The following is a 25,848-nucleotide window of genomic DNA, read 5'->3' on the forward strand; positions in this document are numbered from 1 at the left end:
GCTGGACTGAGCAGTGTGTGCAGGCATGCATGCGGATGTCTAGGTGAGAGCGTGTGTGGCACCATGTGTGTGTGCGTGCGCATGCAAGTGACATCACATGCCGTACATGTGTTATTAGTGCTGGGCTTGGTGTGTGTTCCAGGTGTGCGTGTTCCAGGTGTGCGCGTGTGTGTGTGTGTGTTCCAGGTGTGCGTGTGTGTGTGTGTGTGTTCCAGGTGTGCGTGTGTGTGTGTGTGTGTGCGCGTGTTCCAGGTGTGCGTGTGCGTGTACCTGTGTTACTGGTGCTGGGCTCTGGTGTGTCCCGGCCGTCGGGCAGCGGTCCGCCGTCCTCGTTGCCGTTGGGCGCTGTTGCGGAGGCCTGACCGTCAAGCTCGGGGCCTGCTAGAGCAGAGGCGGCCGGGCCCTCTGCCACCTCGCCATTCTTAAAGTACTTCTGCAGCCAGGAGGGGACGATGCTCTTCACCGTGTCAGTCACTCTGCTGATGAGGCCTGCCTGCTGTGGGGGAGAGAGGAAGAGAATCAGAGACAATGAGAAAGAGCGGGGGGGGACCAGGAAGATGGAACAAGGAGAGAATGAGCGACAGAAGCAGAGAGAGAAAGGGAGGACAGGAAGACGGAACACAGAGAAAGCGAGGGAGAATGAAGGAGAGAGCAACAGAAGGGAAGGAAAAGGGGGGGGGCAAGAGAATAGGAGAGAAAGTGTAAGGGAGGGAGAGAGAGAGAGAGGGAGGAAGTAGTGAGAAGGGAGCGGGAGAAAGAACGCCGTTGTTGGGGGCAAGAGAGGAGGAGAAGAGAGGGAGGGAGGGAGAGAGAAAAAGGAAAGTGTTGGGTTAAGTCAGAGCTGCAGGGCATGTGAGGGTCAGGCTGACCTCCTGTGGAGTTCTCAGAGGAATGCAGCCAATCGAGCCTGCTGCCATAAAGGTTAACCTGCTTCCACATCCACCCCCCACACACGCTGCTTAGTCATGTCAGCCTAGAAACAGCCATGTCACCCTGGCCGGCCGGACAAAATAGGATTGTGAGCAAGCATACACATACCTGCCAACCTTTAAAAAAGAATTTGAGTAGCAACTTATCGCGGCGCGGCAATTCACGGCGCAACAACTTGGCATGGCAAAGCAACGGGGTCGCCGGCGGGCCCATCTGAGAGGCTACTTTGTTTTGCATAGTCTGCCCTACACCTAGGGTTGCCAAATGTCAACAGGGTAGACAAGAGACACTTCATTCAGGCAGGGGGGTCCTCCCCCAGAAAAAAAATGCTTTTCTTAGATGCAATTTCCTGCATTTTAATGCATTTTAGCCTAACATCCCGTCTATCTGGCAAATAGTTTATCTTGCTCTTCACAGTACTTTGAACTACCATAATTTATTAAACTTTCATGAAAGATTTTTGTTTTGTTTGTTTCACACCATAACACCAATAAAATGCTATGATATAGTGTGCTGGAGGCCTCTAAATTAACTTTACTGATCATCAGCCAATATGGCTGTTAATCTTACTAGTCAAACATACCACCAGTCTGGCTAGTAGGCCTAAGTGGCTATTAAGTTATCCTATATACCAGCCAAACAGAGCATTTGGTCACTTGGGGGGTGTTGGAGCTGGAATTGAGTATGAAATTGAAGCATTTGCTGATTATTTTTTTTGGCTGTAGAAGGTACATGTAGGAAAATGTATAATTTGATTATAAAATACCGAGGCATTTCAGTGATTTTTATGAACAAAAAGTTGAATTGTAATGATTTTTACATCATCTCCCCCAATATTAATAAATGGTGATGTTGTCACCTACTGTGAAGAAGCATCAGCAGTAGAGAAAAAGATAAAGACAAGTGTTATCTAAGCTAGGATAATATCAGGTTAATATTATTACGTTGGGGGCTAACATCAAAATCACACTTTCAGCATTCATTCAGTACAAAATGCGTCATGTAGTGGCTCTACTGAGGGACGGGGGCTAATGGCCAATGCTTTTGGAACCTCCACGGTAACTTTTGAGGGGCATCGCTTCTTTTTTTCACTTCTCTGCATAATAGTAGGCCTATCTACCCTCATCTGCCGTCATGAGTTGGCTATTGTTCACTGTTCGGCACATATATGATGATAGGAGAATTGATTTTATTAATAGATTGCCATACGTGATTACGGATAGTAGTCGTGGAGTGGTGCATATTTGGTATGACGCACGACCTGTTACACCTGTTCACAGAATGGGCCATGACTCAGGGGGGAACAGTATCCCTATACGGTGTCATGGTAGGTTATGGATGTAGACCTACTCCGAGCACAACCGTTAGAACTATCGCTTTATTTTCCCGAGTTAAAATGATCCGGCGCAAAGGGAAACCGAATTTAGTTTGCTGCTAATCTGCTAATTTATAGCGCGGTCATCGACACATTTTCTCATTCGGAAGTAATCTTGTGTCGGTCCAATATCAAAACAAGCAACAACATATTGCCGTCAAATACGGCGAAACATTGGGTGAATCATTACGACAGACCTCGGCCTTTATTTATTTTCATAAGTTTAGGGATTTAGCAACTGGACGCAATTCACTACCATACAGGCTACCTTTCTCAAAGTCCATTTACCTTTGAAACGGTGATTTTGACGGTGCTCACTTGTAAAACTACAGCGACAGTACCAAGATGGATAATACATGACGACAGGAGGAGGACACTTGTTTCAGAGATTATAGGAGTACATTAACCAGTCTCTCTGCTTGTGTGATTAGATTTCGAAGCAAACTTTCTGGCGGCAGCTGATGCCTCGACTCGGGAGGAGCGCAGCATAACAAATGAAGACATCCAAACTAGTTCTAGCGCTCTGATTGGTCAATATTCCCCCCACACGTTGCTGGCCAATGGAAAGGCCAGCGCGAGACAATTGCAAGCAGAGCCATGTCTACGGCTCTGTCTGGTTGCAAGTCTACAGAGCAATTTATAAGGGCCCACTTTGCTATTGGTTTTTCGCGTATTTTGAAGTGACAGCGCCGTAGTTTGATGTCAAAATCCGTATCTGCTACACAAAATGCGTAATGGTCGGCAGGTATGCATACACGACAACGGTCAATTCTGTGCTTTCTATTGTAATCCGAGTTTACACCCTGGCCAAAAACAAGGACTTTTCCAGGACCTTCAAGGACAGTTTTGGAGTTTTTTTTCCTCCAGTACCAAAGGTAACCTAGCCGCATTGAACACATGTCAAGACGAGGGTCTGGGGAGACAATATAATGTAATGCACAACCAGCATCAATCTAACCAATCCAGAAATGCCCCCGAGGTGAGGGGCACTACCTCTAGTCACACAGCCCCCACAACAAGACGGAAAGATGATTTCACAAAACAATACATCGCAATCCATTCTTATCGTTGATGGCTTCAGTTGGTATGCTAATAATGCACAAACAGCCTTGATCAATTTTGTTTCTGTTGAACAACCACTTGAGTCGACCACTAGCTGCCACCGTTTTGAAGCCTGTGCTCAGATCAGAGCAATAAGATGTGACAAGAGGGACCAAATATAGTTTTCAGAGCTGCTTTTCATTTGTCACTGTGACGGCACCGGCCCACTTTCTCATGACTTGCAAACACATCCTACAGTAGAGTCTGCACTGGTTAAGAAAGTAGGCAGGCAGCCAGTGTGCTGTAACTTCAAAATCAAACCGACGCCCTACCATGGCGCTAACGGTAGGGCACTCGTCTGCTATGCAGCCGCCCCAAGTTTGATTCCTGGGACGGGTCCTTTGCCGGCCCTTCCCCGTCTCCCTCTCCCAACTCACTTCCTGTCTGTCCTCCACTATCCTGTCTGATAATGACCAATAAAGGCTTGAAAAAAAAAAAAAAAACTGCAAGACTCAGTCGTTTGATGACCATCTACTTAACCCACACATACAGAGCAGTTCAACTCAATATTGGGGAGAGGTCATATCAGGCCAGGTATACTGTAAGTTACATGAGATTGTGTGCAAGTTAAGCGCGAGTAAAATAAAAACTGTGTGCATGCATGTGTAAAGCAAGAAACGGGGAGAAGCAAGGGGAGAGAGAGAGAGCGCGCGCGAGAGAGAGAGTGTTCATCATGCACGGTCTCAGTAGACCAGGCTGAAAAGCTGTGCCATAGCCATGATGTATCTGGGTCAGCTTGCCAGCCTCTGTGTGCCTGCACCGTGTGTGCGCACACACACATCGTCTCATTAGGAACAGCAGTAGCAGCAGCTGAAAGCACCCCCCCCCCACCCCCCATTCAGCAACACACTCTTGACTGAACTGCATTGTGCTGAGCTACATTCACCCTGTTGGTTGTGAGCCCTAACAAGCTGTAGACGTCAAGCTTCGTCAATCACCACACAACACATCTCCAGTTAATAGTGTTGGACAAGCCAAAAAAAGGTGTGTAGTTAACTGGCATTCAGGCAGGAACATGAATATAAGACATCATAACTTTTTTAAGAAGCCATATTTTCAAATGGTAATGAGTCTTCAAATCCATATTTGCTTCAGAGTTATAGAGAGCTGAAGCTTGAGATATTGCACAACTTGGGATGGAGGATTCCAACAACATCCTGCCTGGGTGGGCCACAACTTGCCTCATTGCTTTTTCTTACTGTATATTGAGCAATCACCAAAACCGTCTCATGGGGAACTCATAGATGACTCCGTTCTGTGCATGTTGAGCCAGTGCAACCGTCAATCACGCTAGACAGTAGACATCCCGTTAGCCAAAACCGATGCGCAGCCGTCTTATACGGGCAAATATCGCTTCTCTCATTCTCACATGCTGTCTGAAGACAAGCTAGCGAGGCCTTTGGTTTGACGCAGAAAAAGGGATTAATAGAGGACTCAAAAAGTCATTTGAAAAGTAGCCTGGACTAGCCTGGAATACAAAGAAATATTAAACATGAAGCAATTGCACCGTGGAATGTAATTAATAACCCCCTTCAAACTAAAGACTTGGACACTTCCTCTAGAACCGGAATTAATACCAGAAGTATTAAGAAGTGCAACAGGCCCAGTACTGAATGCTGTGTTATTCACTGAGTCCCAACAAGTCAGCAGCACTGGTATGGTTTGCAGGAGCGGTGATTTGTCTGGGTTGTCTGGAGTACTCCCAGCACAGCACAGCACATGGAAGTGAAGTAAAGACCTCTACTCTGCACTGCAGCTCCACTGCGCTGTGCTTTGGTTATATAAACACACCAGCTCACATAAGCTACCAGACGACTCACTCCGCTCATTCACACAACCGTGTCTCTGCTGGATGCTATAATAACACCAGCTATTTAGAATGTGGATGATGCATAAGGGGACTACTTTTCTGCCACAATAGATGGAGATGAATGTGCCAAAAGTTTGAGCTTTTAAGTTTCATACTTGTATTTCAAAGGCAATGAATTTGCATAACGGTGTCTGAACGTTGTCGTTTGTTAAAAAAATATGGTTATTTTTTTCTAAAGTTACACTCTGTGTGCACTGCAGACCCCCTCTCAGACCATCTGCTACAATTGTCTGCCAACTTCAATCAGCCTTTGTCCTGCACATTTAAGCTTACCTGGGATGTGCACAGTCTTCACCCTCAACCAAAGTTCAATAGGACCTAATTTTAACCAATAATGTCAAACACATAAGGAAGCAGGTTACTAGCAATAATGGGGTACGACACCATTCATATAAACGCAGAGCCAGATGCTTGCTGGAGCATCCCCTTATCCAAACACAACGTGTGCTATACATTAAAGTTTAAAGCACTTAGGGGGTGTTCCAAGAACCTGTCTAAGTAGTAGACCAGGTTCAGCTATCCTTGAGGTAGTGGTATGTCATCTAGTAGGAGAGTTTCATTTCCTTAATCGAATGATGCCTGCCGGTTGACTTCAGCAGGTTTACCACTTCTTGTGGGTTAACAAAGTCTGGTTTTATCACTTAAATACGTTCTTCGAATACCCCAAGCGTCTCTTCAACTTGTGGTACAAGGTACCTCACAAGCATTAGTCAGAATTCGTAATGCTCCAGACCTTCAGATCTGCTTCTGCAACTTTGTAACACAATTCCCACACCATGGCCTCAAAAATGACATCCAACAATCCCTGATGGAATGAACACAAATCCCTCTCAGATTCATTAACTATTAAACACGGCATTCATTTTGGAGAACAGCAAGTGCTGAGATTAGAAAAGTGCTGTGTCTTAATAGCTCCCTCATGTAAAAAATAAAATCAATAAATTACAGTAAGATGCAATCACAAACCATGACTTGGGATAGATGTGGTATGAAATGCTTTGCGTGAGAATTCAAGTCAACAGGGGCGCGTTCATAAACAGCATCATTGCTAAGCAAGTTAACAACTTACTTGGTCGCAATACATTTTCCCATTGGCAACCTACCAAGTTGTTACAGGTTAGCAATAATGTAGGGATGCACGATGTATCGGCCAGATGTATCGGTATCGGCCGATATTCAACACATCGGACATCGGTCTGATGGGTAAAACTGGGCCGATGTTAACGCCAATGTTTTTTTTTATATGTTACGGTTCTAAAAGAATGGACTTGACGATGACTTTCACAGTTTGTCTTCTATTTTGTCTCTATTTTTTATCTAATTATCACAGGGAGTTAAAAAGTGTTTTTGGAAATAAGACGACATTCAAAAATTCTGTTTGTTTGCATCATTGTCATCTCTTCTTTTTAAAAAAGAAAGAAAAACATCGGTATCGGTTAATATTGGTCATCGGCCAAAACTGCAATATCATAATCGGATATCGGTATCGGCCGAAATTTTTGACATTGTGCATCCCTACAATAATGCTGTACAGAAACAGTTGAGGCTGTAGGTTACCCACACTAGACAGTGTTTCCCATATGTGACCCACCACCACAAAACCAGGCATAAGTCTCTGGATATCAAAAATGAGTTATCTATGTGGATTGATAGAGCAGAACCCAAGGTTTATTATGGTGAAAAAATTATGTTTCTATCATAAGTAGAACCAAAGTTACGGAAATTTTACTTTTGGAGTTTGGGCATATTTCGCGAAACGCCTTTTCGAGAAATCGGCCGTCAAAGTTTTGGACTATTTTATAGGTATAAAGTCCTTAGCAACGCATATTAATTATCATCCGATTGACATGAAATTTTCACAGATGATTAATGACACTATGACGGACATGTCACAGAAGTTTTGTTTAAATCAAAGAACTTTAACCTATTATTTAAACGGAAACTGACTTTTCCATCCAAATGGAATTTCGGGGAAATCATCCACCTGAAATATGATCATCTTTTATCACCAATTCATGCTCTCATACTGTATCTGTCTTCATGTTATGCCTTAAAGAAAGTGAAAGCCCAACTGGGAAACTCCTACTACCTTTGTCATTGTGACACAGCACTCCACAGCACACAAGTGCACACTGCGCACAATGAAATTGCATTTATGCCTCAAAAGGGGGCAGCCCCCAATGGCGCCCCAAAGGGAGCAGTGCGGCAGGACGGAACCATACTCAGGGTACCTTAGTCTTGGAGGATTATGGGGAGAGCACTGCTTAATTACTCCCACACCAACCTGGCGGGTCACGAGTCGAACCGGCAACCTTTGGGATACAGTCTGATGCCCTAACCGCTTACCCATGACTGCCCTACCGCTTACCAATGGCAACCCTAAAAGAACTAAAAAAGACAATTTAACTTGCATATTCAAATTCAAATGTGCTTTATTGGCATGCTTGGAAGTATCAATGCTGCCAAAGCTTAAAAAAACACAACATACAGGACATGAACATTTAGGTCAATATAGCATTAAATTAAATGCATTTAGCATAAACACATACACACATGCGCGCGCGCGCGCGCGCACACACACACACACACACACACACACACACACACACACACACACACACACATTACTCACGTATTCTCTTGTGTACTTGCCACATATTTACAGATTTAAAAGTTCATCTCCACGCCCACAACCTGTCTATGGGCACTCTCAGAGTCAGTGTAAGATTCAGATATGCGTCGCTTTCTTCAAGTCTCCACTCTTGTTGGTGCTTGATGGTCCAATAGTTCTTCTCTATGAAAAATAACAAAAATAATGAATTGACAGAAAAAAGTTTTCAAAACAAAAATAGTTATACCCTAAGACAGCTACATTTTTTCTCTTTTCCAGCTCAACTGAAATTAATTATTTAAATATAAATCGATATAGCTCATTATATGGAGTAGAATTTTAACAATCGCCGCCCATTGTAAATCAAGATATTAACCTTAAAAGCATTGAAATATGACAGCTGCAGCATAAACATGAAATTCATTAAAATAATGGCTACCAGCCAACTATGACACCCATATTACAAATAGGTTAGATGACCACAATATTTAAAAGAGAATGTTAATTACCTGTCCCAAGAAGAACATCTTTGTAGCTTTGGTTGACCTTGGTGGCAGTGTGAATTGAAGGCGGGGGCTGTAGATCATCACGTTTAAATCCAGGGACATGTCCAGTGAGCACTAGGGCATTTTGTGAACCTTGTTGTTGGATGAATGTCGCCTCTCCTTTGATGTTGTCCAGCTGAAGGGATCTCTTTCTCCCTCCTGTCCTGTCCCATTGGAGTACCATTTCAGTAAGCCTGTTAGTCTTTCCTTGCTGATGCTGGAATAAAATAATAGGAATAGTATGTAAAAAATACCATTCCAGTTAACTGCAGGTAGAATAGTTGCATATACTCTCAGTATTATTTTAAGTTTAGCCCATTTCAAAACGAGGAGTATGTAATCACTAAAGGCATGCACTGAGACGTTTTTCTAGAGCTCCATTATACCCACACATACATGTCATGCAGATTAAATCTGGAGGGTTAAAACGTAAAAATCAAGAAACAGAAAGTGTCCCCTGCTATGTAACTAAGTTGCACACTAACTTACCAAAGATTATTGGTCTTTTCATAGCCAGAATTGGGAGATACGTCCGCGGTAAAAATCGCATTGGTCTTCCCCACTGCTGAATCTGTTCCCAGTTCGTGCACTCGATCGTCTTTTTCATCATCAAAGGCATCCCAGTCATCATCAGACTCCCAGTCGCCTTTGTCCTTGTCATTGTTGTCCAAAAATGAGGAGTAAATACGGCTATTTACGAGACGAAACATTAATCAAACTTGCAATAACACTAACCATGCTTGGTTTGTTGCGGATGTAAGTGAGAGAACTGCGCATGCCCCGAGAGCACGCGGTGGGCGTTTGACCAATCACGGAGCTTGATCTTGACAGGCATAGCAACAAGAGGGTTTGGTTTACTCTTTTGATTGGCTCTTTTAAAAGAACTACAAAATAATATCGCCATTTGACCTACGTGATTGGACAGGGCATTTCCTTAGCTTTCTCCTGGTACCAAACAGTTGGATGATCCGCAACAGATCGGAGGTTGTTTCGGTCGGGGAAAAGTGGCCCATTTCGGCTTTCTCTTTGCTCAGTGAAGCCTGAACTTTTGATCACGCTGACATAATTGACATAATAAACATCTTTATTGACCGAATTTGAATGTAATGACCATGGAAATTGAAAATATAAGTGTTAAGGTACCGTTTTCTTCCAAGATGTCAAAACACATAGAAAATCGCTTCCCTGACTAAATTTGGCTGTAGCTCTGAACGCGGCTGCGCGACTTATGCCTGGTTTCGTGGTGGGGGGTCACATATATTGAGAAAACTATGGCGGCCCGCCATAGTTTAAATTTGGCCGCCATAGTTTACGAAAATGTAAAAAAAAAAAAAAAAAAAATTTAACTTTTTTTTTTTTTTTTCAAACGATATTTTTGTTAAAAACGATTTGAATTACGATTTTGAATTTCCTTCGCATTTCCTCCTGGAGTAAATACATCCTATAGACTCTGTATTGGTTAGATAAGTAGTCCCACGGTAACACAGAATGAGGGGAAAGCATTAGGAAGTGACCGTAAGGGTATTACAGTTGATTCATGTGTGCACACGTGTAATATCAGGTGAACATGTGCGCAACGATGCGTTATGACACGCAGATATGCGAGGATCTTCGTCCAAATCGCTAGTCGCATGCATCATCGCTAACTGCGTTTACATCGCGTGCCGCGTAGGGAAATGTTAGGCCTAGTTGTTGACATGTATGGAATTCACTTCAATGTGTGCTGTTTCTTGCTTCAGTTGTGGACAAAACGATTGACCAAACTCACAATAGAAAGCCTTTGCTGTGCTACTGTCCCAGAGAGCTGAAAAAAAAAACCTTCATAGAAGAAGTCACACTTAACAGAGGTGTTAACCAATCCAATGAGTTCTCTCATTGCTCTCTCTCTCTCTCTGTCTCTCTCTCTCTCTCTCTCTCTCTCATAGTAGCCTACTATTTACCCATAACAAATGGTGAATTTCTGAGCCCTTGTTAATTTGTAGCCTATACAACTGAAGGCATGATAATGCTTCATCATATTTTAGAAATAGGGCCTCTGTGCCTTTTATATACCAAATGTTTATCATTTTGAAATTGTTTCAGTTGTTTATGACTTGTGTATGACTGAAATTATCTCTGCATACTATCAGTGCTGCATTGCTTTGTAAAGATAGGCTATTCAACACACTTTAAAAATACACTGAAAAGATACGGCGATAGTAGCCTACTGAAAACATTTTGTTCATAATAATGGTGATTAATAAATGGTGGTGTAAAATTTTCATACTGACATCCTTGAATTTGACTTGGTAGATCACGGCAGACCATCAACTTCAAAAGTAGATCTTGGTTAAAAAAAGGTTGGGCACCCCTGCTATAGACAGAACCACAAGTGCTTGAAAGACAGGGATCAAAAGCCTAGTCAAGTTGTTGTAGTTTACTTGGGTTTGGGAGCAATATAAAAAACCTTCAGAGAAGGGACAGGGGATGAGTTTACTAACACTCCCTAGGCTTTGTTTTACAGTTGTAATTTAATGAGTTTGGTGACAGACCTTCATTGACACAGCAGAGGAGACATCGGGCTGCATATAGAAATTAATGTGTAATGAATGTGAATATAGACATAAATGTGTAATATGTTGTCAGCCCTTTTAATGGGAGGGAATTTGGAAAAAAAAACTGGCCCTGTGACCAGCACCCCTCATGTAGAATGTGTACGCCTACAGATATGTGTGGGGGAAAAGGCATAGCCTACCTCGAAGACCCTTTTTGTCTTATGCGTTAACAATTTCACAGTGCTCTTAAATTCTTATCTCTGCTCCTATTTTGTTTTATATTGTTTCCCAGGACCCCTGCATGAGGGACGATTGAAACTGTGTTGTAAACAGAAATTATTCCACTGTACTGCATTTTTTGACAATGACAATGTACTACTATTATACAAAGTCATGGGTTTAAAATCTTATGTAGCCTTTATTTCTCAAAATATAAATGGCTGAAATATAGGCCCAGGCCTACAGTTTCTCCATGCGCCAATGTCATTACTGTAGTCATTGTTTTTGCCGTTTTGCATTTACGCTGCAAGAACACCCCCCCCCCCCCCCCCAAAAAAGGCCGTGTGAGAAGACCCCCCCCCCCCCCCCCCCCCCCCCCCCCCCCCCCCCCCCCCCCCCGGGACAAAATAAACCCCGGCTGCCCCCATAGTTTCCAAAATTTCTGTGGGAAACACTGCTAGACAATGGCTACGTTTACATGATGGTTTTACTTCCGAGTTAGTTAATAATTCCGATTTAAATAGTTTGGTCAAGTTTGCTTTGATCTTTCATTTAATTGCGAATTGTAAAGTGTTTACACAAATTGTGACGTTTCAAAGAGGAATTAAGCTTTATTCAGAATTTAATGCTAATTCTGAATTAAAAACATCATGTAAACGTAGCCATTTGTGATGAGTTGGTGTGCAGTGAAACAGTAGCTCTGGCTGGCGATTTGTTTATGTTGAAGTTGTCTTGACTGACAGGACATGGGGAAGTTGGAATGAGTTACGATAGGTCTGTGGCCTTGTGTGCCTCAGGCCAGTTCCCTAGTTCTCCATGTGCTAGTGCTTTGCTTTGCTTTAAATATATACATAACACCATTTCTGGAAATAAGTCAATGTAACCAAAATATTTAACTCAAAGGAATGTGGGAAATTAGCTTATTTCTAGAAATGGCGCAGTATTGCTTTAAAAGGGTAATATACTTATGAAATATCATGTGTATACATATATGCGTCAATAAGTGAAGTGCTGGATTTGAGTACCAGTAATGTGTAATACAGTAGTAAGTGTAATGCTGTGATTGACATCTTAATTTCCCTCTCCCAAGTGCAACATTAACATTCCATGAGAGTGAGCTGTAAGGGCTACCATGGCACTGACGTGGTAACACATTTAAGGTACACAAGGAACTCCATGAGGTCATGGACTTGTGCACCCTCTACAGCAGTGGTTCCCAAACAGGGGGTCAGGACCCCTTGCGGAGCTACTGCAGGGTGGGGACGCAGACAGAATGGACTTTTTGTAAAAACGGGGGTAAAAACACAAGTTAATAGTAACACAACACCATCAATTAGTTAGTAACAGTTCTCACTTGAAAAGCCAATACAGTATTACATGCTTTTCTAATGCTGTGAATATCAAATTAGAATTTAGCAATGTTAATGGACAAATAATGTTTGCCGTTTAGAATATGGAGGGGTGAGGGTCCCGAAAGTGTTCTTACGGGGGTCCCAGCAGAAAAAGTTTGGGAAGAACTGCTCTACAGCATTTACTGCTGAAACAAACATCAGGTCCTTCTCTTGCTGTGTGTGTGTCGTGTGTGTGTGTGTGTGTAGCAGGGGTGCTAAGTTATGCCAGCAAAATATTTACATATTGCCGTGTGACCCACCCCCATGTGTGCATCTCCCAAGAGCTTTTTTAATGTCTACTGGCAAAGTTGTGTGTGCATCTTTTACTTAGAGTGTGACCCTACAGGTGAAATCAATGATCTGCGCTACTCGTCAATGTCATTTCTTTGTCGATGAACCACTCCTGCAGGAAACTCAAATACTGACCAGTCGTCCCTGAAATATGTGAGATCTTATTCCTTCATTGGCTACATTTGCATGGCGTTTTGAATTCCGAATTGATCATTCAGAATGAAATAGTTCCATCGAGTTTACTTTGATCTTTTATTTAATTCCGAATTGTGTTTACATGACACTTTCAAAGCGGAATTAAGCTTTATTCAGAATGAAATGTGTCATGTAAACGTAGTCATAGCGGTATTATGTTCAAAGTAAATTCTCAACAATGGGATCGACAGTTCCTTGACCAGGGAAGAGGGGGAAGAGACACACCTTGGAGAGGACCACCACAAAACAGCAGCAGTGGTCACAACACGGCCGCCACCACCATCACCCAACAAGAGACCTTTGTCCCATGGAGCAGTTCTCGACACCGGGGGAACCTATATCTCCAGGGTCGTTTACGGCCCTTGAGGTCGTTTTATCCAGGTCCCAACTCCCGATATAATTTTAATGCTATGCAGCTTCACATAAAAATATGACATTTTGTTAAGTAATCTAAGAAATTATGTTTGTAATACAATTAAGTTATATTCAGTGGACCTAGAGAAGGTGTGGTCTGTTTTAAAGGTGGCTGCCTTCAATAAGCCAAAAGTGCAGGGGGAAATCCTGGTTTGGGTTCACAGTGCGGCCCTTGGAGGACTTTTACGGCCCTTGGAGGAATTTGAAGTGGCCCCTTGAATGAAAAAGTTTCCCAACTGCTGCTCTACACCTAGCTGTCAACAAACAGCAGAAGAGTAATAATGACTAGTAAGTACTATACTACAGCTAAGCAGTCGGGTGGAGTGCATCCTATCAGTAGCCTTCAACAAGTCCTTCAGAGGAGGCCTGCTGCCACGGGCAGCTTTCATCTACTGATAAGCACACGCACACACAACAGCACAGCACAGAACAGCCAGCACAGCACAGGCCTGATCTACAGACGTGGGCCTCACATCAGCCTTCATCTTGCTTGTCATTCTAGAATCTATACACTGTCTGACTGAAACACACACACAAACAGGCACACGCACACCATTTCCTTCCTGCCTTTCTTTCTTGCAGCTGGTGTCCTGCTCTACCTTATGTCGTGTGGACAGGGAGAGCGGCATGCAAGAATGCTTGTCCCGTAGTGGACGTCAACTGATGCACGTTATGTTTTGGTCCATGGGATCCTACGAGAAACACATAGGGACTGCACAAGCATTATGAACATGTGTGATACACTGCTGAAGGATGTTAGGACAACGTACATTCATACATTAATATTTAAGTATGTAGTTTTGGCTGCATGGGAGGAAGTCAGTGAAGGGCACTAGGGCTCCTCCTAGGCTTTTAAACATTCTGGAATTTGGAGGGAAAACATAAAAGCGTGTGTCATTGTTTGCGGGTATGCCTGGGTTGCGGTGTGCAACATTGTTGGGAAATTACATAATCTCCCTATATAGTATGGCAAATTAAGAAGGCCAAAGACACCGTTTTGCAGTTGGAGCTTGACGACTTTCACTCCATTACACCAATCATCTTCGGTGTCTTGTTGGTAGTATGTTAGCATGAACTCCTTTCAATGTCCAAATGTTTAAAGTTCCGTTTTCCCCAAAACAACTGGTAAATGTGGTTAGCCTACTAAAATGAATTCTACTTGACTACAGCAAAAGAAAAATCCTATTGGCCAACACTGACTATCAATCCCAAGTAGGCTAGTTCTGTCACATGCCTTTAGTTTGAGATGGTGTATCGGGTCAGTGGGTCAAACTTTGGCTATCAATTAAACCTCACCTTTATTACCCTTTGAGCACGGCTCAATTTTTCATAGACAAGCACTGATTAACAGTTCTGTAGGCTAAACGTACCAATGCCCACATTCCACATACTACACAAAATGAGGGGGATAAAGACTAAACAAACAAAACAAAAAACACAGAAATTTCACCTGCTACAACCTATGGATTCGAGTCATGCCATTGCACAATTAGCCATGTTCGAGTCATGCCATGTTGCACAATTAGCCATGTTCAACAGACAGCCTACATCGATTTATTTACGGAAACGACCAGTCACAAAATCAGCAGTTCGTCTGCCAGATATTAATTTTCATGTTTTTCCAGACACCAATTAAAATGGGTCAAGCTTCATTTCATTGCATTGCAGCAGTACATGCACCATATCAACTCAGGGACAATAGCAAGACCTCTCTGCATATGGTTGCGTCTCAACTGAGCGTGCGTGCAGAGGGGAATGCCGTGCAGGCTGTGTAGGGGAGGGAATGCTTATGTTGGCATGGGATACAGACACCTGGCCTAGGCAGTCCACAGTGCGCGTCACCCCAATTGACACCTCTGTCCAGGATCGGGGTACTTGCCACAACAGTCCACACAGATGTCTTGTACAAAACAACAATAATATTTGCAGCCAAGCATTGAATTGCTAAAAATCAGCTAGGGTCCTGAAATACTGAAGAGTTTTTTTTGTCAGAACACCTAATGACACGTGCACGCACACGCCTGTGCACGCGCACACACACCAAACCAGACATCAACAAGAAAAAATATAAAAGAACAGAGGCTTACATGGAACAAATTCAAATATCCCATTATTAGGTAGCCTTGAGTGGAAACGTCCTGAGGACAACATTCAATTTCCGTTACATGTCCCCCTACAGTCTATAATGAAATATTCAGTTGGGTGTACTTTTTAATCCAAGAGGCCAAGTGTACATGGATAAATACTATATTTCCATGGGTGTAGGCGAGGTTCAATGACTAAATCTGACCCTCTTCGTTAGGTATATGGCACTACAATTAAGTGGCATTGTATTGGTACCACAAACTCCGGACTGGCTACAAATTCATCTGCAGCAGGTGTGCAGTATAATGTCAACGGAGAAAGTGTCAGGAACAGCAGGGGAATGGTTACCACAAACGCATTTTGTAAGCACAAATGGACATTTACTGCATAAATAAATCAGTTTCGTTAGTCATGCTAAATATCGGAGATTTGCATTGCTTGTTTGGTTGTATAGCATACAGGTCCACTAACAAACCGATGGCCATAACCAAAACACCCCACGAGTTGTACAGAAATATGCAAAGGAAAGATCAGCTTTCTGAACAAAGGCTAAACACAACATGGAAGGGAAGAGGGTGACTGTGGCCTCACGGTGTTTAAAACCACCTGCTTTGTTATCCAAAGATGACGTTTCTAGTTTAACGTTGGCTGGCTAGCTGCCTATTTCTGCCTGAACAGCGACGTAGCGGACAGATCTGATTACAGGCAACGTACATAGAAGTAGGATACAAAGACGCGATACAAGGTTAATACGGGGGTCCTTAAATCGACGTTTGGGTGGAGATTTTCCTCTTTTGTGTCAGCAGCCCAGACAGCGATGTTGAGAGACGGTTTACATCCACGCTGCCTGATAAGCTAACTGCGAGGGACATCGCACGTGTAGAAACGTCCATTTTTGCCTTGTAATAACATGAACTAATGGCTCCCCAAAAAACGCTTGGGTTCACCGTCCTCAGGAGAACTTTCCCTGACACACACATACCCTACAGATCTATGAAGGTTTAACAATGAAGACACCACGTTGTCAGTCATCATTTTCTGTATTCGCCGAAGTGCAGATTAGTCCAACTTAAATGACATTGCTAGTAACGTGTCTGGTTAGGGAGCTACTACCATGTTAGCTGGTTTCTCAACCACAACTAACGTGTGCGTTAGCCATGTAGCTAAAATGTAAGCTAGCTAACAATAACCTGGTTACCCATGTGGGCCCTGGCATTCTTCCAAACTGCGTTCGGCGCACTGCGCAGCTTCTTTTTAGCTTTACGGCTATTGGCAAATAACTGTACGTTCGCAGTCTTTAAACATTGACAGACAGCATAACTTGCAACAGTGAATGATTGATGCTTAGCTCTTGAAAAATCACAGATACGTTTTTTGTGCTTTGAAACGTAGACCAACTAAACGCTGGTCGTACTAAATCGAGGGCTAGCTAGCTACACTATGCTGCCCACAACTCTCGTCTATGGACGTTAACAATGCTATGCTAGCAGGCTACATTAGATGACATTTTAACCGAACCGTTAGCTGCTAGGCTACACACCAACTACTCAACTCGGTTAAGTGGCAAAGTTTGTATTTTAGGTTCTATGTGGTGAAATACACACAGGCAACCACAAGACCGATTCATTTCTCACAATGTAACGTTATGATTTATTTGTGTCTAACTGCACCACTGTCATGGAAGAAAAGCTGTTCTAACCGGCATTTTAAGCTAACAGCTAAGTACCGTTCGGTTATACACGACAGGCCGTACGTGAGCAAACACAGGCCTGCTAGCAAGGCAGGTTGTTAACAGGCCGCGAAAATTATCATTATAGAAAACCCTAGTTCCACTTGGGAACAACTGCCGTGTTCATCTAATTTTTAAAACGCTCTTCGTCGTTGACAGAAAAACATAAAAATTACCTGCTTTCCTTTAGCATACGGCTTTGAAGTGATATGGTATCTTCTTGATCTAATTTTCCCTCCTCCTGTGGCCGCCATGGCTAACTATTGAATCACTAATCGGTGCCTCGGCGCCGGATGGAGCTTGCCTGCCTGTCAAAGAACTCAAACTTGCTCAGCCCACCGCTAGACCGTCAGTCACTTCGTTCAAGTAAATAATCACGTGATTGTGGGAAACTGAGTTTAAATGTTTGAGGTTAAAATGACCCAGACTCGTCAATAACATCAAGAAAACCTCACTATGATTCATAAAATGCAATTTTAAGAAACACACTGGAGAGTGGTGATGAAGTGTTCAGTGTGAACTAGGAGCTAGTGCAAAGTCGCATTATAACACTCCTGTGATACCAAATGAGGCCAATTTTTTTCAAATTAGCTCAATTAATGCAATTAATGCCAGTTCTGCTTATCAGGAGAAAACACAATAATGCAATATTTGAATTAAAATGACAATTAAAATGTGGAATACATTTCAGGATAATATCTCAGAGTGAGCTAGACAGTGATCAATTCAATTCTAAAAAGCTTAGGACCACTAATTTACTGCTGTTATAATAAAGGACTCAGTGAGTCATTTTATATGAAATAATATTTATTGAAACAAACACATTTTAAGATACTGTCATGATAATACATTACAGTGATTGGTATTTTGTCAAACTTCCATTATCAAAATTTGCTCTCTGAAAACCTCAAAAACGCTAGTAAAGAAAGATGACCTAAACAAGCCCAAGTTAGTATTTTAGTATCAAATACAGTGCAACTGGTGCTTCGAGCATTCTCTCTCTCTCTCTCTCTCTCTCTCTCTCTCTCTCTCTCTCTCTCTCTCTCTCTCTCTCTCTCTCTCTCTCTCTCTCCTCTCTCTCTCTCTCTCTCTCTTTCTCTCTCTCTCTCTCTCTCTCTCTCTCTCTCTCTCTCTCTCTCTCTCTCTCTCTCTCTCTCACGCACGCACGCACGCACGCACGCACGCACACCTTTGGGCAATTCAGTTCACAGTCATTGATAATAGTCTTCAATTTGTTTAGAAGATAATACTCCTGTTTTCACATTTGGTCAACATGGACACATTATTCTTTCTCATGTTAATATTTCTAAGGCAAAGTGAATCTTATGCTGTGAAACATTTTCAACTGGCAGGATCTCCAGTGAGTGACATCATCAGTGCAACCTGAGACAACCTCCGAACTAACAGAACAATAGGCGCCGCCACATTTTCACTGGGATATCCAATGACCTTATAAAAGGAACCTGACACAACCTCAAATATGATAAGGCAATATGCTATATGATTCCACAAGTCCAGAGATAGCTGAAAAAGCGATTCATTTTAACTATTCATTTTAAGTCATACAGATATTTTTCCAGGCCACCAAAAACAAACTGACATCAGAGTGAAATGAACTGAACACTGAATCAAACATCATACTGTGACTCACTTGAGATGCTGTTTCAAAACTTTTTAAAGGACCTAGTATCTGCCTTCCTACCTGCCGAATAAAAAAGCACACAAAGCAATTCTATGAATAGCAAGTCTTTAAATCCTCATTACAAGGAAGTGGGAAGGTGTTATTTTATCCAAACGTGTTACTAACACAGTAAAAAATTGGTTGTTACACTTATTACAATTATTTATTCACCCAGTGGGTTTATAAATAGGCCTAGAAAATAATATTGCCCGGAATGTCCTACCTCATCCAGGTGCCATAAATCTGACTTGCATAAGCTTTTAGGGCCAATCCCTTTTCAGTCTGTCTGGCTATGTGATTTAACATGGAATTCATAAAGTGTGAAATACAGATAACTTTTCCCCCTCTCAATAGCTCAATAGCTTTTTACCAGCTTCAACTATGCACAAGGAATAAATACTGAATGCATCTAAGAAGCCGTTTACAAGTACGGGTAAACGGATGGAAAAAATATCTAGATACATGTAAACACGACATGTGGATAAAAATAAAGAACATGGCTTTCAAAACTCTGGTTTTAAAAATATTCCATTTAGGGGGTAAATGGAATATTTTTAAAACCAGAGTTTTGAAAGCCATGTTCTAAAACTCTGTTTACGTGTAATGCAGAGGCCAAAACCAATGTGTTGTCAACTCTATCCATATACAGTACATGTAAACAGCTTCTAACAAGGCACAAGTCTAACCGGAGGACCATAAATACAAGGCTGCTCACATAGTTGGCGCGAGCAACACAAGCTAGCTCGTGTTAATGTGTTAAAAAAGCATGTTAACACACGTTAAAGTGTGACGTCAATACTGACGCGTCAACCATCAAGTAGGGGATGCGTTTTGCTTTGCATCACATGATGGCAGCTGAAGCGAAGGCATAGGCCTAAGTAGCCTTGCAGCATATGTGCGTCAAGATGCTCAGACTATGTAAGCACCTCAGCAGGCACTTTCATCAACAGGCTCAAATAAAACATGTAAAAGTGGGATTCACCCAAAAAATAACTTAACAAAACACTCCACAGTGCAAACAGTGCACAAAGACATTCAGATTTCAAAATGTGCGGTTTGATGTAACACATCATTAGAGTGAAAAAAAAAATCTTCTCTTATAACAGTCAGTTATACATCAGTTATAATAACTTCAGAACTCAATAAATAAAAAAAACTAGAAACACCCTAGTAGTCTACACGTGCACAACTCAAAAAATGAGAAAGTAGTTTTCTGAGGTACAAAATGTTAGTATTTGTCCTCATATTAAAATTACTGTGTTATTTTGTTAAAGGTAGAGTATGACAGCTAAAAATGTCTATTACTGGAAATTCAAAATGATGGACATGGAGAAGATCCACCTTTTCATGTAGGAAAAAAATATTTTCCCCAGTCATAATGAATGCTCAAAATCTGATGGTCCTAAGTATTAGTGAAAAAGTTGACGTTTGTGAATGAGCAACATCAATTCTGAAAATAAACGGCTAATTACATACTCTACCTTTAACTGTGAACACTCGAAATAAAAACTTATCCAGGATGACTCACAATACAATGATTCACGAAGGGAGAAGAGCTGAGAAAATGCAAAAAAAATGGTAAAAAATGTTTTTCTACAACAATCTTACTGCACCCTCCTGTGAGCAATGATTTCAGGTACGAGGGGTGAACACAATTGAAGTTTATAAACAACTGGATCTGATTTACCATATTTGGTATAACTTCTAAGAAGCGCCATTGCCAAACTACAGCCAGATAGCTGAAAGGTCCCAGTGCCCAAATTCGAACTGTTTCCAAGTGCAAACAATGCAACTTGCACCCTGTGTACTATTGTAGTCAATGAGTGGACCATTTCTTTGGCCAGTGTCTCTAAACAGTTTCCAACAGTTTTACATGACTTTCTATTGTCATCATTCCTCTCTGTAGGTACTGGAAATGTGAAACCTTTATACAAAAAAACACCTGTTTCATTGTTGGCTTTTCTCATTAATTCCATTCATGATTGGACTTCTTCCCGATACTCCTCTTCTTCGCATTGCAGTGTTATCATTATTCCCATAATCATTTTCACCTAAAAAGCACAACAAAATTTTTTATTTAATATATAATTTTATATTTGATTTGTTTCTAACAAGACCCATCAGGTTCAACTGAATGTGTGTAAGTTGCAGTGACATGTGCATTCACTAGGTGGCAGAATTTCTATACAACAAAGCTGAACAAAAAAAACCCACCTGTTAGGTCATCCAGTGTGTTCCCAACGGATTCACAGACACTGTTCTCCTCACATTCAGATAAACTCTGTTGGGAAAAGAGATATGCCTCCTCATGATGCTAACACAAACTTCCTGTATATATATATATATATATATATTTGATTTTGTTGGTTTGCCCACTAATAAAGACATGATCATTCTATAATATTAATGATAAAATGTATTCTAATATGGAGAGACAGAATATCAAAAAGAAAATCCAGAAAATATCTTTGAAGAATATATTTTAATTGATTTGTATTCCATTGAGGAAAATAAGTATTTGACCCCTCTAGTCAAAGAAGACAAAATACTTGGTGGCAAAGCCCTTGTTTTCTCATTCAGAGGTCAGATGTTTCTTTCAGTTAATGACAATGTTTGTGGATATATTAGAAATGATTTTTGTCCACTTTTCTTTGCAGATCATCTCTAAATCATTTAAGTTGTATGACTATAGCTTGGCAAATGGGATCTTTTGTCCCCTTCACATGATTATTATAGGGTTAATGTTTGGAAACTGTCTAGGCCACTTCATGACCTTAATGTGCTTCTGCTTGAGCTACTCTTTCGTTGCTTGGGCTGTATGTTATGGATTATTATCATATTGGGAGGCCAATCCATGACCCACCTTCAGTCTAGTGGTGGTGGGAAAGAGGTTGGCATGCAGCATTGTACGTTTACATGTCTCCCTTCATCCATTCCTTGACGATGTGAAGTTGTCCTGTGTCTTGGCCAGACAAACAACCTCAAAACATAATGTTACCACTTTCATGTATGATGTTGGAGAAGGTGTTGTTCTTGGGATCATAGACAGCATTTCTCTTCCTCCAAATAGATCGAGTTGTGTTAATGCCAAACAGTTTGATTTTGGTGTTATCTGATTCCAGCACCTCCCAATCATATCCTAATCCATTTTAATGTTCATTGGCAAACTTCAGGTGAGCCTGAACAGGTTCCGTCTGAAGCAGGGGTAACATACATACACTGCAGGATTTTAATCCGTTGTGGTATTAAGTGTTTCCAATAGTTTTCTTAGTGATTGAGGTCCCAGCTGCCTTGAGATAATTTCCTAGCTCCTCCCATACAGTTTTAAGGTGCTTTATCTCTTTTTTTCTGGTTATTAAATTCCCACAAGGTCAAATCTTGTATGGAACCACAGACAGGCCTAAGCTTGATGATTGATGATCATTTTGTATGTCCTAAAATTGGGAAGAAATGCACCAACAGCTTGCTCCTTAATATCTAGGAGCCCATTTCAGCCTTGTTGAGTTCTAAAATCTTGTCCCTGACATCCTTTGACAGCTTTTTGGTCTGTCCCATGTTGGCGAGTTTAGTTTGATTGATTGACTGATTCTATGGACTGATTCTGCAGATTCAATGTGTGTTTTGTGCAGGTTACTATTAACAGGTGTGTTCAATTCAGATAACAAGTTGATTGGAAGTGCCATTTGATCTGCGGGATCAGAACTCTTAATGGTTGGCAGGGGATCAAATACTTATTTCCCTCAATGAAATATAAATCAATTAATATATATCCTGTACAGTTAATTTCTGGATTTTCTTTTTGATATTCTGTCTCATCATATTATAATACATATTATCATTAACATGAAAGACTGGTCATGTCTTTATTAGTGGGCAAACCAACAAAATCAGCAAGGGATCAAATACTTATTCTCCTCACTGTACACACATTTGTTTTCTTGGTTGCTTTGCATTGTATAGAAAAGACATACCTTTATGCTGGATCTATAGTTCTGGTCGTAGCATACCATTCCGTATAAGCACAGGGATGTTATGAGGGCCTGTTTTAAGTAGGTAGGGAAAAGAGGGAGGGAAAATAATGAAACACTCACTACGGTTTATTCTGCTCTGTGGATGGCTCATGTATTTGCTATGGACACAGTTCCATGTGTTTCATGTCAACTAAAGCACTTGCAATTGCAGACAGCAAATGGGACTAGGTGAAAACCTTCTGAGAGTATACAAACATACACACTTTTTAATAGCTCCACTACCCTCATTTAAGTGTTTACACAATCAGTTTAACGTATGTAACACACACTTGATATTTATATTAAACAAGTACTTAATTAACATGAAGCATATTTCTATTAGTGTGGAACAGTAATATTTACATTAATGGTACCATATAAAAGTGTAGGTGTTAGAAGACAGTGTAAAGACTGGGGAGAGGGTGAGGTTCTTACCAAGCATATGAGCCACAGTACCACATATAGGGCCTGTGTTTTGGAGAAGACATCTTGGCCAAATTTAACACATGCCAGTGCTTCCAGAGCGGCTATAGCCCTGAGGGGTGCACAGGGAGAGTAGGAAGTCTTCAATAGTGTGATCTCGCACCAAAGTAGCACACAGTATTTCTGAATAAATTTGGTATTTAATTCCAGCAAATTAGTCGCAGAGCACGTCCAACTCCATAATATGCATCTACAATAACAATAATAATAAAAAAATAATAACAATAATAATAATAACAATAATAATAATAACAATAATAATACATTTGTCAGCTCCTTCCAGAACAGCAAATGTCACTTTTAACATCAAATAACGATTAAATGCAGTCCAAATAAAACCAGGAAGAAACAAGACAGAAAAAACAAAACAAACTAAAAAATTAAGTCAACACGTGCTGTACACTGCAAAGAAATAAAACCATGTCAAAGATGATAGAAGAGAAACATCATCAATTGCTTCTTTCTATAGTGAGCGCCAAGGCAGGACAGAGTATGAAACAGCACAGGAAACAAGAGGACGGGAAGAGCTGCACACTAGTCATGGAGCAAAAGATGGCTGTTGAATGGCAAGGCTATTGCAGGGGCAGATTTGTACAGTAATTTGAGGTAGCCAATCAATGATGCTCCTTTGCAATAGGAAAGTGTTGAATTGCACTGCAAAATGCCTCATATCACATTCATGCCCTTTAGCTGCTGATGCGCGTACACACACACACACACACACACACACACACACACACACACACACACACACACACACACACACACACACACACTCATGCATGCACGCACACGCGCCCACACACACACTCACACACGCACACAGGCATGTTAATTCTGGTCAGCAGACTGGTCTTAGCGAATGAGGGTGTTCGTGTTGGTCAATAGCACAGAGAAGAGAATGGGGGGTGTAGACAGAAGTGGGTCATTGTTCAACATACAGAGAAATGGGTGAAACTCACCCAAACACCCAGCACTGTGTTCCAACGCGCTTGCACTGTGTGTCCGTGAGGTAGGCGTAATACTGCCTGAGTGGGAAGCAATGCACTATATCAGCCAGTCCAAAAGCCATGCAGCACTAGTGTATTAATAAAACAATGAGCGCAGTTACATGCACAGAGTATTCAGAAATTCGTTGACTGAAACAATTTGTTTACATGCGTGAAACAGCCTCCTGCAACTGGAATATTCTTAAAAACACAGTCGCATACGTAATGGATAAAGAGTTTACATGACTCGTGCACAAACCAAACACCGCCACCATTCCGTGTAAAATCAGATTTTGAAATTGCATGTAACTGCACTCAATGTGTCCACCATGCCATAACAAATTTAAAGCTGTATAAGAAATGTAAGTACAAATTCAATTAATGGTACACCATCAATGAGTTTACAATCAATGAATGAATGCAAAACTCAGGAGGCAAAGTTTGCAGAATGTGTTTCATATTTCAAAGGAAACATTGAAACCACAGAATTCAAATGAGGTTTGCATATCAGACTACTTATATGCACTGGTGCCAGTCCTCACTTGGCATTAAACATCAGAGGTGCCCAACAAACCTCTAGACACACAATGCCAAGTTTTGCTAGCCCATAGACCTGGAAAGTCTTTGTTTGCAGGGGCGTTTTTTCAGCTTCATTGCTTTCAGTGTGTAGAAAAAGGCACAACATCTCGCTTCATTACATTACATTACACTTAGCTCATGCATCTATCCAAAGCAACTTACAGATATGGCAAGGTATTGGTTACAGTCCCTGGAGCAGTGTGGGGATAGGTGCCTTGCTCAAGGGCACCTCAGCCATGGAAGGAGGAAGGGGTTGGTAAGGGTGGGGATTGAAACTGCAACCCTGTGATCTACAGCCCAACTCAATTACACTGTGGCTGCCCCATGGCTACCCTTTATGGTATCAACACACTTTCTTTTTTGGCATGCTGATATTTCTGCTCTAAGCCTTCATCAGATCAGATGTTTTATCGTGCCAAAATGACACAACAGCAGCTGTGACAGCGTCTTACCGTACGGTGGGGGCTGTGATGATGCCGATGAGGAGGATGCGGCACCAGCTCAGAGGATGGGAGGCTTGGAACACAAATATGTGCTTCAGGAAGAACGTATTCAACTCTGTCAGCTGAAGGACAGAGAGAGAGAGAGAGAGAGAGAGAGAGAGAGAGAGAGAGAGAGAGAAAGAAAGGAAGGAAGGAAGAAAGAAAGAAAGAAAGAAAGAAAGAAAGAAAGAAAGAAAGAAAGAAAGAAAGAAAGAAAGAAAGAAAGAAAGAAAGAAAGAAAGAAAGAAAGAAAGAAAGAAAGAAAGAAAGAGAGAGAGAGAGAGAGAGAGACACACACACACACAAGAAACTTGAAACAGAGAAAACAATAATA

The 25,848-nt window shown here is 41.6% G+C and overlaps 2 protein-coding genes and 1 long non-coding RNA gene across 5 annotated transcripts in view; all 3 read right to left on the reverse strand.

Annotated features, from left to right (window-relative positions):
• Positions 1-17,615, reverse strand: part of nup153 (nucleoporin 153) — a 38,698-nt gene extending 21,083 nt beyond the window's left edge. For 2 of the 3 annotated variants that reach the window (XM_063185206.1, XM_063185204.1), the window contains exons 1-2: positions 17,467-17,615; positions 271-496 (exon numbers count right to left, since the gene is read on the reverse strand). In XM_063185206.1, the coding sequence (XP_063041276.1) occupies positions 271-496; positions 17,467-17,544 (304 nt within the window). In that variant the 5' untranslated portion in view covers positions 17,545-17,615. The remainder of the gene's footprint in view (positions 1-270; positions 497-17,466) is intronic. The other variant, XM_063185205.1, reaches the window with a different exon arrangement.
• Positions 6,861-9,674, reverse strand: LOC134436149 (uncharacterized). The gene is made up of 3 exons (XR_010032168.1): positions 8,922-9,674; positions 8,397-8,649; positions 6,861-8,070 (listed from the first exon to the last, which is right to left on the reverse strand). It is a non-coding gene; the product is annotated as an uncharacterized LOC134436149 (long non-coding RNA).
• An 826-nt stretch (positions 17,616-18,441) lies between the features above and the next one.
• Positions 18,442-25,848, reverse strand: part of ptdss1b (phosphatidylserine synthase 1b) — a 13,903-nt gene continuing 6,496 nt past the window's right edge. Inside the window, exons 8-14 of the mRNA XM_063185225.1 lie at positions 25,485-25,597; positions 24,427-24,492; positions 23,417-23,516; positions 22,943-23,011; positions 21,186-21,252; positions 20,914-21,022; positions 18,442-18,992 (exon numbers count right to left, since the gene is read on the reverse strand). Coding sequence (XP_063041295.1) covers positions 20,919-21,022; positions 21,186-21,252; positions 22,943-23,011; positions 23,417-23,516; positions 24,427-24,492; positions 25,485-25,597 — 519 coding nt within the window. The 3' untranslated portion in view covers positions 18,442-18,992; positions 20,914-20,918. The remainder of the gene's footprint in view (positions 18,993-20,913; positions 21,023-21,185; positions 21,253-22,942; positions 23,012-23,416; positions 23,517-24,426; positions 24,493-25,484; positions 25,598-25,848) is intronic.

This window comes from Engraulis encrasicolus, chromosome 20 (assembly GCF_034702125.1).
Source record: "Engraulis encrasicolus isolate BLACKSEA-1 chromosome 20, IST_EnEncr_1.0, whole genome shotgun sequence".
NCBI lineage: Eukaryota > Metazoa > Chordata > Actinopteri > Clupeiformes > Engraulidae > Engraulis > Engraulis encrasicolus.